Source organism: Physeter macrocephalus, chromosome 2 (genome assembly GCF_002837175.3).
Source record: "Physeter macrocephalus isolate SW-GA chromosome 2, ASM283717v5, whole genome shotgun sequence".
Lineage (NCBI taxonomy): Eukaryota > Metazoa > Chordata > Mammalia > Artiodactyla > Physeteridae > Physeter > Physeter macrocephalus.
In genome coordinates, this window is record NC_041215.1 from 65,566,081 (window position 1) to 65,578,575 (window position 12,495).

The 12,495-nt window shown below is 31.8% G+C and overlaps 1 protein-coding gene across 1 annotated transcript in view; it reads right to left on the reverse strand.

The window, feature by feature from the left end:
* Nucleotides 1-12,495, reverse strand: part of BAZ2B (bromodomain adjacent to zinc finger domain 2B) — a 306,538-nt gene that overhangs the window by 82,509 nt on the left and 211,534 nt on the right. The window contains exon 13 of the mRNA XM_055088045.1: nt 3,036-3,246. Coding sequence (XP_054944020.1) covers nt 3,036-3,246 — 211 coding nt within the window. The remainder of the gene's footprint in view (nt 1-3,035; nt 3,247-12,495) is intronic.

Consider the following 12,495-nt stretch of genomic DNA (forward strand, 5'->3'; position numbering starts at 1 on the left):
AAAGAAATTAGAGACAATATGGAGGAAGGAGAATGAGTTAGAGACCAAGAAAATTCACTCAGGCTCTGAGGAATAAACTGCTCCCAATATCTTCTCATTTATTTGGTTTATGGTTGCTGAATATAGTATTATTGTAATGAGCATTTGAAATATTAATTTGAAAACTATCTTTCATGGTTGAAGAATTTGTCTCTTTAAATTTCAAAGGTAAAAATTTATTTTGAAATAAAGTTTATTTTCACTTAGAATTAGGGATATTTTACATATACCACACTTCTTTGATTCTAAGATGCATTTTTACACATGTCTAAAATCAGTGTGTGTAAAAATTGGCAGCACTTTTCTTCCTTAGTGGAACATCTTAAAATACTGGGGCATTGCATAGACTAGGGCATCTCAGATTCTACAATGTATGAAATGGACAAGTGTTACTCGGTATCTCAGAAAATCTGAGATATGAATCGTATTGGCCAATTAAGAAGCAGGTTTATTTAGATAGGTTAAAAGATTTTTTCATATTCGAACTTTGTCAGATTCTTATTTGTATTCCCTGAGAAATTAGAGACCTCTCATTTCACAATGCTTGAAAGTACATTCAAAGTTTGCATTTATTTTACTGTTCTGAATCTTTCTTCAAATTAAGTCCAGTTGTTCAGCCTAGTTGAGTCCTTGTACAATGATAATATATAACAGAAACTTATAGAATCCCCTTGGATAAGCCCCTCAAACTGTTAATGTAGAAGCCTTTTAGAAATAAAAGGGGTGATAGTGATTCATTGCTATTTTCTTTTCTTCCCAAGGAAAAAAAATGCATATTATACCACATTTGTTTGTATATATTAATAATTATTATTTATCTAATGTTAAATATTTAACATTTATATACATGCGAGAAAGAACATATATACACAGTAAGGTCAAATGTAAAATAATTTTCAAAATGCAACATAATACAACAAGGGAAAAGTATGTAACGGAATACAAACCAATTTGAAATCTAGAGGGAGAAAAAACATTGAGTAAAAGTAGAATAATCAACTTCTATTTTGTAAAAATTTAGTTACTTTTACAAATATAAAGTTGCCATTTTGGATACTAAGTATTAATGCTATTTGTATAAGATATGCAAAACATGCATGAAGAGCCCAGACTTTGGACATCAGTTAATTTCAAGCTTTCTTATTATATGCAAACAATGCACATTCCCCACTATTATACATTCTTTAGAAGAGGCAGTGGTTTATTGACAATACTAATTTAAAAAACTAATCATGTATGGCTGTATCTGTTAATATATTAACTTATTTTTAACCTTCACTAATAACTATTCAAGGGAGATAAACGTCTTAATAGAAACCAAACCGAATAACTTTAAAAAATATTTTAAAAACATTCTAAGACAGAGAAAAACTTATACAACATTAAGTTACATACCAGGCAGTTAACTTACATGCCACTGGTGGAAGTATGAACTGGTGCAATCTTTTTGGAGATAATATTTGCCTGCTATTTACCAACATTGAAAATGCACACACCCTTTGATTCAGAGATTTTATCTCTAGGATTTTATACTATGGATAGCCACACCTGTAGAAGGATGTGAAGATATGTGTAATATGTACTACTGCAGCACTGTTTGTGATAGTGAATATCAGGAATAGCTAGAACAGTCACCAAAAGGAGACTGATTTAATGAAGCATGGGAGAATCATACACAGTATCACTCACTATTCAGCCATTAAAAGCATAAGGTTGATTTTTAAGTGCTGATACAGAAAGATGTTCAAGATAAATTAAGTGGAAAAAAAGGCAAGCGGAATAGTATGTACACTATAAGCCATTTATTTTAGAAATCAAAAAGGATATATATATAATACAACATATTATATATGCATATGTGTATATATATGAGTGTTTGAAGGCATGTGTGTATAGGAGTTTATGTACAGTTTATGTATAGGAGTGTCTGATAGCCTAACAAAAAACTGTTAATAATTATTCCACTCATGAATATCTTTTACAGAAAGTTTTCTGTTCTATGAGCTTTTGTCATAGATATTTGTTTCATAACAAAAACAAAGGCGCTACAAAGAAGTCAACATTATGATGTTGTTTACAATAAACAAATAAGTCAGGCTTTTCCCGCAGAGAAAACCTATGAGAAGTAAAATACTGTTAGTCTTCTAAGTTAGTTCTTATTGTTGAACTTTTATTTTACATTGATATATATGTTTATATATATGCTTGTGAATATAAGACACCAACACATATACTGATATATATTCAGATAGCCTTCACAAGAAGCCCTTCACAAGAAGAGTCTTCCCAGTTGTAACTAGTAACTCAAGCTCAGGGCAGGACTGTTTTATTTTTGCCAGCTCTTTCTGTGTCAGACATAGCCTGGGAACTTAATGTTAACAATTTATGTACACTTTTGAGTCATAAATACATTTGAGGTTATTATGAGCACTTTGTGCTTGACAGTGATACTTTCTGATGGTCTTAAAATAAATATTTGTGAATTAAATCTATTACTTGGGCATTTCGAAAATATCTGTAATATGTGCATACTACAGAAGAACCCAAAGACTGGGGTTACTTACCAGTAATTGGAGTTCTCTGACTGAAAATTTACTCCACAGATCCACATATTTTGGAGTTATCCCCTTGTACCACCTCAAGGAATCGGGAGCTGTTAAAATGAGAATTTCCAGAAGGTTGGCACAACCTTAAGGCATGTGCCGAGTGCTGGTAGATGCCCTTTCAGTGCAAGCCTTAAAAGCTTATCACCCACCTTTGTAGTTCTCAACACACAGGGTCTGTTGTGTTTATGAATATGGCTCTTGAAAGGAGCTTACCTAATCAAAGAACTCCAGTTACCAGTGGGACTCCTTATTTTCTCATTTTTATTCTAACACAAATATCTACTTTTTAGAAATTGAGAGCAGTGTTAATCTTTCATCAGTCAAAAATATAAGAAATATTTACACTTTTTAATATGACTATTACAGTGTCAGATACGTTCTGTTTCTTACCTTGAGCTTGCAGTTTTCTTAGTAACTTGGCATCCGCGTTATCTAGAAATTCAGCACTGCCAACATTTGGAGGTCTACCCTTCCGACGTCTCATCCTGGATTCCTCTCTTGCTCGCTGTCTATCTGGATTTGGTGGTCTTCCTCTACGACATTCCATTGCCCTGATACGGGGAATGACATCCTCTTCTTTCAAAAGACACCACTGCATTCCCTTTTAATTAACATTTTATAGAAATAAAGATTACAAACGAAATAAACACAAGTGATCAATATGTCAGAAAATTCTAGGCAAATTCACAGATATTTTGAAATTTATAAATCTGGTACAAACTTTAGGAATTTTATTTTTTTAATTAAGTTTATATTTATAATTATTCATGGACTTGGCATCTTTTTGATATTCTTAATGAATTCAACTTTAAACACACAAAGAGATTTATATCTGTATCTATAAACATATAAATAGATATATATTTTTAAATAACCATTTCTGAACTACAATGACCATAAAGTTGGCAGGTATTTGAAAATTAGTTGTGTGATGACACCTCTGTGGCTTGTTCTCATGGGTTAACAGTTAAACCAAACATTAAACTATCCAAATAATAGATGAAAGTTCTCTTTATAGAAATACTAGAGCTAATAAATCAAGAAGGAATGTAAGAGTTAGAATATCAGCATCTTGCAATACCTGATGAATTAATGAGACTAAGCACTGAACTTGAATGGTTGCCAATCACCAAAAAGAGAGACAACCAGACAGACATTAGCCTCCTGATGGAGGTTCACTCGATCACCTATAAATTAGTCTTGTCCCCTACAAAAGGAAATCAAATCTAGATTAGACTTAATTATTATAACTTCACAGGAAAAATTGGGTGAGAAGTGTATGGTTAACTACACAGCAAAATCCAGTCGAGGAAATACTACAAATTTCTTCAACAGTTTCTTCAACAAATAAATTTCAAGAGGTAAAAAAACCTGTGGGACGACTAAAGGAGCCTTAAAAGATGTACCAAACAATCCCAAAGTGTGGAGCTTACCTAGATATTGATTCAAATAGACAAACTGTTCAGAAACTTTTGACAGTTAAGGGAAATTGAAAATTTGAACAATGACTATTATTTGATGATATCAAGGAATTATTAAAGTGTGATAATGGTACCATGGTAGTCTTGTAGACAACAAGAGTCCTTATCTTTTAGAGATATGAATGGAAACATTTATAGAGGAAATAACATGTATATTATTTGCTTCAACAAATTATGGAAGAGGCGAAGTGGATGGGCGTATATGTAAAATAATATTGGCCACATGATAATTTCTACTGCCAATGATGAATATATGGTGTACATCTGAGATTTCCCATTATAAGTCTCCTTATGGAAACACATTCACCAGCATAATGCTAGTGTATTATAGGAATAATCCTGTTCAGTGTATAGATACCATCAGCGTCTGGTTTTCATTATCCTTCATACGTCATCCAAAACAAATATATTATTGTTTGTGATGAGCTGCTTTTCTCTTAAAAAATACATTATTATATTACCTTACTTATAGTCCAAATCAACATGTTCAAACACAGGAAAGGCATCCTTTTAAAATAATCCTTCTAAAATAATTGTTTTCTTATTTCTTTTTTTAAAGAGATAATTCCTTTAGTGTGACATTTAAGAAAATGTTTTAAACATGCTTTTTTTCTTAAAAGAATCTCAAACTAGGAATTTAGCTTGAACCACTATGGGCAATTCTGCAACCAAAAATAATCAAAAGTTCTTGAGTTATACTTTATGCCATGATACCTAACTTGGGGCAAGGAGACTATGAATATCTCATTCAATGGGTACTAAAAATACAAATACCATTCCTGCTACCACTATGGATGATGGTTACATCCCACATTCCAAGCACTCTGCTTAGTTCCAGGCATTTTGATTACATTATGTACTTTAATCTTCACAACAGTACTATCTAATATGGTGGACTTTACTGTACCTACTTTACAACTGAGAGAATTCAGGCCCAGTTGAATAATTTCCTAAGGTACGGAGGCAATAAGGAACTGAACTATGATTTGAACCCAACTGTCTCACTCTAAAGCCTGTGCTCTTAACCACTACATGTACTTAATTGATGTTACAAAGATGTTCTTATACTTGATAAATGACTGATCACAATATTCAGCCATGAAAGCACAGCCAAGATTATGGCAAGGCAGGATTGTGGCAGAAAAAAATTAATGCATATAATCCATATCTATATGTTTAAAATAATATCTATACTAATTCTTTTCAGTAATAGCCAGGTTAAAAATAATTTTACAAATTAATTCTGAGGAAAGTAAGAATTTATTTTGCTAAGATTTCAATGAAGTCAACAGAAACAGTAGTTGTACCAACTGCATTTTCACGCCATAAACCACTGAGAAGGAAGCCATCAAAACATTTTTATGTTCACCAGTATGGGAAGCTTTTGATTAGTTCAGGTTCTCATTTTTCTATTATGCTCTTAGGCACCAAGGCAGCATGCATCACATAAATGGAAAAATATAAAAGTGACATTCGTGACACTTGAAGTAGAAGAGAAAGACTAATAAAGGAGTCTGTAAAGGAATCTGCATTCAGTTTTTAAAGTACCTTATTAATAACAAAATCAACTTTTAGCCAAGATTTAAAGGGTTTGATCAATTTATTTTTTAATTCAGTTATAATTTTACACTGTTATGTTTTATTCAGCTAGGAAAATATACCTGCCTGTGTCAAAAAAGGAGTAGAATATGTTGGTGCCCCAAACTGGTAACATTATAGTGACATTATCATTTACATTTTTGCCCTTGGCATTTATAAAGTAAATGCTTTCTAAGGGAGTTGCATATATTGGACTACATATAATGTCTTTTGACTCCTGGATTTTAGAAAATGAGAAATGGATTGTTAGGAATCTGAAGCTTATATTACAGCTTTAATTCACTGAGTAGCCAAAGTAACCGTGGGTAACGAAAAAAAAGAAGCATTTTTTTTTCTTTTTTTTTTGCGGTGCGCGGGCCTCTCACTGTTGTGGCCTCTCCCTTTGCAGAGCACAGGCTCCGGACGCGCAGGCTCAGCGGCCATGGCTCACGGGCCCAGCCGCTCCGCGGCATGTGGGATCTTCCCGGACCGGGGCACGAAACCGTGTCCCCTGCATCGGCAGGTGGACTCTCAACCACTGCGCCACCAGGGAAGCCCAGAAGCATTTTTCTTAATAAACTTTTCCTTAGGAAAAGCAAATACAATTTACATCACTTAATTCATATGCTATAAATTTTTTGAAATTATTCATCAAAAGTTAATTTATTAAGTTAATAATTTCTAAAACTAAGATACTAAATGGTTCCTGAAAATAATCTTTCTTGACTAAGATTTAAAAGATATGGATAAAAAGAAAATAGATATTCAACATGATGGAGATGATGGCAGATTAAGTCTCATACCATTATAATTCCACTTTCAAGAGTTACTAATTTAAAGCCTTAGCAATAACATACTTCTGTAAATACTACAAAGAGAAGGAAAAAAGGGTTTATGTTTTATTTCCGAAGACTGAACAAAATAATTAAGGTTAAGTGAATGAGATAACTACATTATATACTATACACTGTAATGCATTATAAAAGACTACACTGTAAGACTATAATGTATAATAAAAATAGTTTCCAACTACATAAACATTTGTTGAAGCACCTACTCTGTATCGGCATAACATTTTCTAAAGGTAAACTAGAGAATTCTCTCCCCCAAATGACCAATATTTTTAACTAGGACCTGAGGCTCCGGCTATTCTAATGCAGGTGATTCAAGGACCACACCCTCAGCAGTAATGAATTTGAAAAAGTTTAGAGGTTGGGACAGAAAGTTGCCTCAATTGCCCACTTAAAAAATAATGATGGTCTAGATTAGGACCTGAGAATCAGAGTGGAAAGGAAAGTGAATACTTTAGTCTTTTTTTGGAGAGAGAACTTCCTGGATGTGAAGGAGAGAAGTCTGAATGGAGACCAGAAAGGTCTGGAGAAATACTTGAGAAAACTGGCAAATAAATTTATTGCTTTCAGGTATTTTATACTTTAAAGACAAAATAGAGCTTTAAAGAAAACATTTGAAATGAATTAGTTTTTAAATGTTTTCTGTATTCAGAAATTCAAAGATGATGCTAAGAAATTTAACTTAAATAGGATTTTCTATTTCAACATTTCTATTATTCTTCATAAATGATACTCTGAACATCTCAGGAGCAACTGCTTTGTTTTCACCTTATGTTATGGACACTGAATTGTCTAGTTAAGGAGATATTTGACAGTCCTAACGCTTACATTTCACTGATAACTAAAGTCAATTTGTGGCTTACCAGAAACATGTTTAGGTCTTAATGGGATGTGTTATCAAGTCTCATTCCTGCTTCAATTTTATACTCTAGCTTATCTTTATTTTTCTTTTGTTGCTCCCATTTTGCTTGATTTTGTATACTTGAAGGTTTATTTATTTTGGGGGGAAAGCAGTATATAAGTAAAGTAAACCAGTCCACCAAAAACCAATTCACTGAATGATCTATTTACCAAGTTACTGTGGTTTTTTAAAGATTTAGTATCACCAAGACTTTGCTGCAGCAATTTTACCAGGGATTTGCAGTCCTGGGCCACTAAGTGTCAATTTCCTCATTAATATTTGAGATGCCTACTACTTCTAGAATGCTCAATGTTATATAAGCAAATGGATGATCTTTACTCATATTTTTCTGGATCAGGACCTGTATCTATCCCAGTCTTTGACTCTGATAGAAAAATAGCTGTGATGAATGTTTTAAATCTGGATTAAGGCGTTGGTCTGACAGTTTTAGGTCTGTTGGTCATTCAGTGAATGATCATTTACCAAACTGATTTCTGGCTAAATAATTTTCAGTAAATTTAACCACGGTTCAAGTAAACAAAGATAATTTTTTTCTACTACTTTTCTCTTTTAAGTGTAATTTCAGAATCCTTTATTTCCTGATACTTAGTTTATTAAAAAACTTTATAATGTCACACCTAAAAGGGAACTGATCTTAAAGACCTCCTATAATATATATACTTCACATTACAGATAAGGAAATTAAGGCCTAGAAAAGTAGGATTCCATTTTTCAAAGTAACATAGGATGCTGAATTACCCTGCTAGGAGTCTATGAAAAATCTTAGGGCACAAGCAAAGCAAGGACATCAAATATTTTTCACAGAACTTGACATTTCATATTTTAAGAAAAACATTAAAGTTATTTTCATGAGAAAAATCAGAATTTTGTCGGATTTCCTTACACCTAATTCACAGTTTAGTATTATGTCTATTTTTAGCTACTTTATGGTGCCAGAGGTAGGTAGTGAGAGCTTTATATACCATAAACTTTACAGCATTAGGGATTCTTAATCTTAATAATAAACTATATTAATATCATATACTGAAGAGCACTTTATAAACATGTGAAAGAGTAAGAACAGTTATCTATGCTGGGAGATGGTTGTCACGTATTAAAAACAGTTGAGGAAGATGTGGTTTGATATAATTGTTTCCACAATGCTGACTATGCTTTCCAGTTACAGTAGGTAACCCTCAAAGAGTTAGGACTGTCAGATATCTCCTTAGCTCTACTCTTGGATTCTTACAGTTGGCTTCCTAGTATAGGCCTTTGCCTAGCCATCAAAAATCCTACCTGGTAGATTTGTGACATAAATTTCCAGAGTTTTGGACTTCTGGTACTGATCTTTCGTGTTCTCAGGGTCCATATATGCCCACAGCTGTGTTGCGTTAGGTATGACAGTTAACAGTAGAGTTGAATTAGAACCCTGGTTGTTGACTCCCAATCTTTTGTTCTTTACTTATTTGAAATAATTACCAGCATTACAGTCTTGCCACAGACTGCGTGTTGACTGCTTTATTGTGAAGTCTCTCCTTATTCCTTATTAACAAAACCCTGATTTTAGCTGAAAAGCACTGTGCTTAGTGTTTTATCTTCCCCAGACAACAAGCTTCTCTAAACCAGTGATCATAACTTCTATTTCTTTTGTACTCTGCAGTTTCTCCATGAACATTAGTTTTTCCTCAAAGTCAGGCTTTCCAGTTCATTTCTGTAGTGAAATGTGTTCACAATTTCCTTTATGGAAAATGCCTTTAGGGAAAATTTATTTGGGAAAAAATGCCTAGAACATTAAGTATTTGCCACAAATATCAACTGATTAAATGACTAAGAAAAAAAGGCTCTTTTCAGTAAGAACTATAGATGTTTTTCTTTTCTCGTGGCATTATGCCATTAAAAAAATATCTTAAAAAATACATCTCAAATAGAGAAAGCAACGTTTTTTTCCTAAGTCACTTTTAATTGTTCCTTCTTTGCATCTTTCCTTTTCTTTGCTTTTTTGGCCTGAATGCAGCAGACATTCATTGACCTTTGCTTGTTAACTTCCTGGTTGAAAAAAATAAACTTAATTGTTATATTTATGCTTAGACATTTTGTTCTCTACCATTCACACACAAAAACTCCTTTCCAAATTTGATTATCATATATTTCAAAATAATCTTTGCCATTAACAATTCATTTTGAAACCTTCATATATCGCTAACAAAAATGTGAATACTTTTTAACTTTTTACCTAAGTATCATATTTAGGAAAATAAAAATAACCCTATTTTATATTTATCAAAATCTGCCTAGCTCAACCTTACTTTCTATTATTCTGACACTCAAAAACAAAATAAAATGAAAACAATGATAAACATTAGGTTCAATTAGTTCTTTATAATGTGATGGAGAAGTCCATAAGAAATATATTTACCTTATTGCCTTTTCAAAGGGGTTTCACTGGCTAAAATAGTTAAAAGAATTTCAGTAAGAAGGTAGCCAGCCAGTGGCTATAATCACATGGCTATCACGTGATTATAAAGAGTGCTATGGTTCATTTTGTTCCATGAAATCTATCATCCTTAAAATCATGATTTTTATAGAAGCCAGTAGGAAGTGTTTGGTATCTAAGGATCAGCAGATACTAATGAGTAGATGATTTTGCAAATCTCTCACCACATTTGTAGATTGAAATAAATAAAATTGATAATGGATAGATTAAAGGCTCCCCCAACTGCAATTTCTTGTGTCAACCCTATCTTATTTAATTATGGACTTCTCTTTTTAATTTTTTTAAAGTTAATCATTAGATTTTTGTCCTTTAGTTAATGATGAATTTACTAAATTTCAATAAATATGAACTCTCATACCTCTCATTTTACTGTACTGCACACAAAATTAGTCAATACTTACAACAAATGTTTGCTGTTAATAAATATATATATAGTCACTGTCTTAAGCTCAGAAATACCTTGAGTCAAAAATGATTAACATACAAAATAACCACAGTTCTCTATTGCAGATATTATCTTCTAACACAAATTACCATTTCCTAAATTTCATCTGTAAAATATAGAGCTTTGGAATACCATTGCTGCAATTTTTTGAAATACCTTGAATGAAATTAGAATTTACAGAACTACTATTCGTTGTTTTTTTTTTTGTAAGTTTTAAGAGAAAAAAGAAAAATATGATGGAGAAAATTATATTTTTCCAATGCAAATGTTTTATTAGGAGAGTGATTAAGACTACTAATGAATTTACAAATACAGCATTTCATTTGTTATCAAACACCAAAAATAAATATATGAAACTTGGAAAACTGTAGCGGTAACACTTAAAATCATTATGTAAAATCTCCATGGATTTGGAAAACTGAATGCTTAGCTTTATTGGATTACAAGGGGTAGATGCAATTATTTTTTAAATAGGAAATTGTTTTTCACACTATATATGTAATATAAGCACATTTTAGAAATTATGAAACAAGCAAGAACATAGGAAAAAAAAAGATCCACTGTACCACCAATCATTACATCCATTATTAAAATTTTGGTACATTTCCTTTCAGTCTTTCAATATGCATAGTTTTGTTTTTCAATATATGTACAGCCATCATACCATTTATACAATCTGTATAGAGGCAGACCTATTGTAAACATATACAGATCATCACTGCTTGGTAACGGTGTCTTTATCCCAAATTATATTTTATATCTTCTACAAAATTTAAGCCAATCAAAGTTATTACACATGACAGTTACTCTACCAAAAATATGTAATCTTTGTTCATTTTCATAGAAAATTGTAAGTATATACATTTCTAATTAACTATATGCTTATCCATATTGATCATACAATAAAAAAGTATATGGTTCTTCAACTATATGCATCTCTAATTAATTAACTAAATGTTGTTTTGATTACTCACCTTTAATTGTTGTTCTCTAAAAGTATCCTGAAATGAATTCAACTTACTCTCATTTTTTAACCGAGAGAAGTACTCTCAAAATTGCTAATATTTTCCCTTAGTAGTCTCCTGAAATGTTGGCAGCTTAACACATTCTGGATTTAGTAATTCATCATATTTCCTTGATTGGAATTGATCTCTCAACAAGACAATATGCTTTGGAAAACACTGATTATATTTAATAAAAAGTGAATGGATGTCAAAGAACATTCTGTTCTGCCTAATAAGGCTTTATAGACTAAGTCTAATTATCACTGATAAAAAATTAAAAGTCCTTTATGTATTGGACAGCAATTAGCTTTCCTCTCAGAATAAAATTCTATTGAACTTAAAAACATAAAGATATCTTTGGCATATTTAAATGAAACAAGTAAGGTTATGACAACATGAAAATCAAAAGATTTAAAAAATGAGAATTTTAAAATAAAATTATTATTGCCTTCTAATATGTTTTGTGACTTAAAAACTGATCTAGTATATATGGAGTGTGTAAAATAACACTGTGGTTCACTAAAATTCCGAGAATCTGTTTGGTGACAAATTTAGTCCAAGTTAGACACATTTTTAAGTTTATAAAAGAAAAATCCTAGAATATATTTCCATAAATAAGTTAAACCTCAGATGAATATATTTTGGCATTTTAGAAATACTAGCAAAGAAACAAGTGGATGTGGACATAAAAAGTCATGGACAACAATGGAAAATAGGTTACACAATGAATGCAAAATAACACTTGTTAGAAATTTTGAGTTCAATTATGTCTCTGCCTGGTTGAGATTGTGTAATCTTGGAAAACTCCCTTAATCTTTGAGCTCTCAAAATGAACTTCTTGCAGAATTAGGAAGGCCTTTTCTACTTCTATAACTATAAAATTAAAGGGTAAGATAGTATGGAAAAGCCTGCCTATTCACAACAGAAAATATTAATTGCCAGAAAAAATCTTTCTGTGCATTATAATGGGCCAAAAGAGAGAAAGGTTCAATCAAGAAAGAAAATAACAACTTCAGTTGGTTGAGCATTTTAACCTTTTGAAATATTTTCACGCGTATGATCTCATTTTTAACCTCACCATAATCCTATGAGGCAG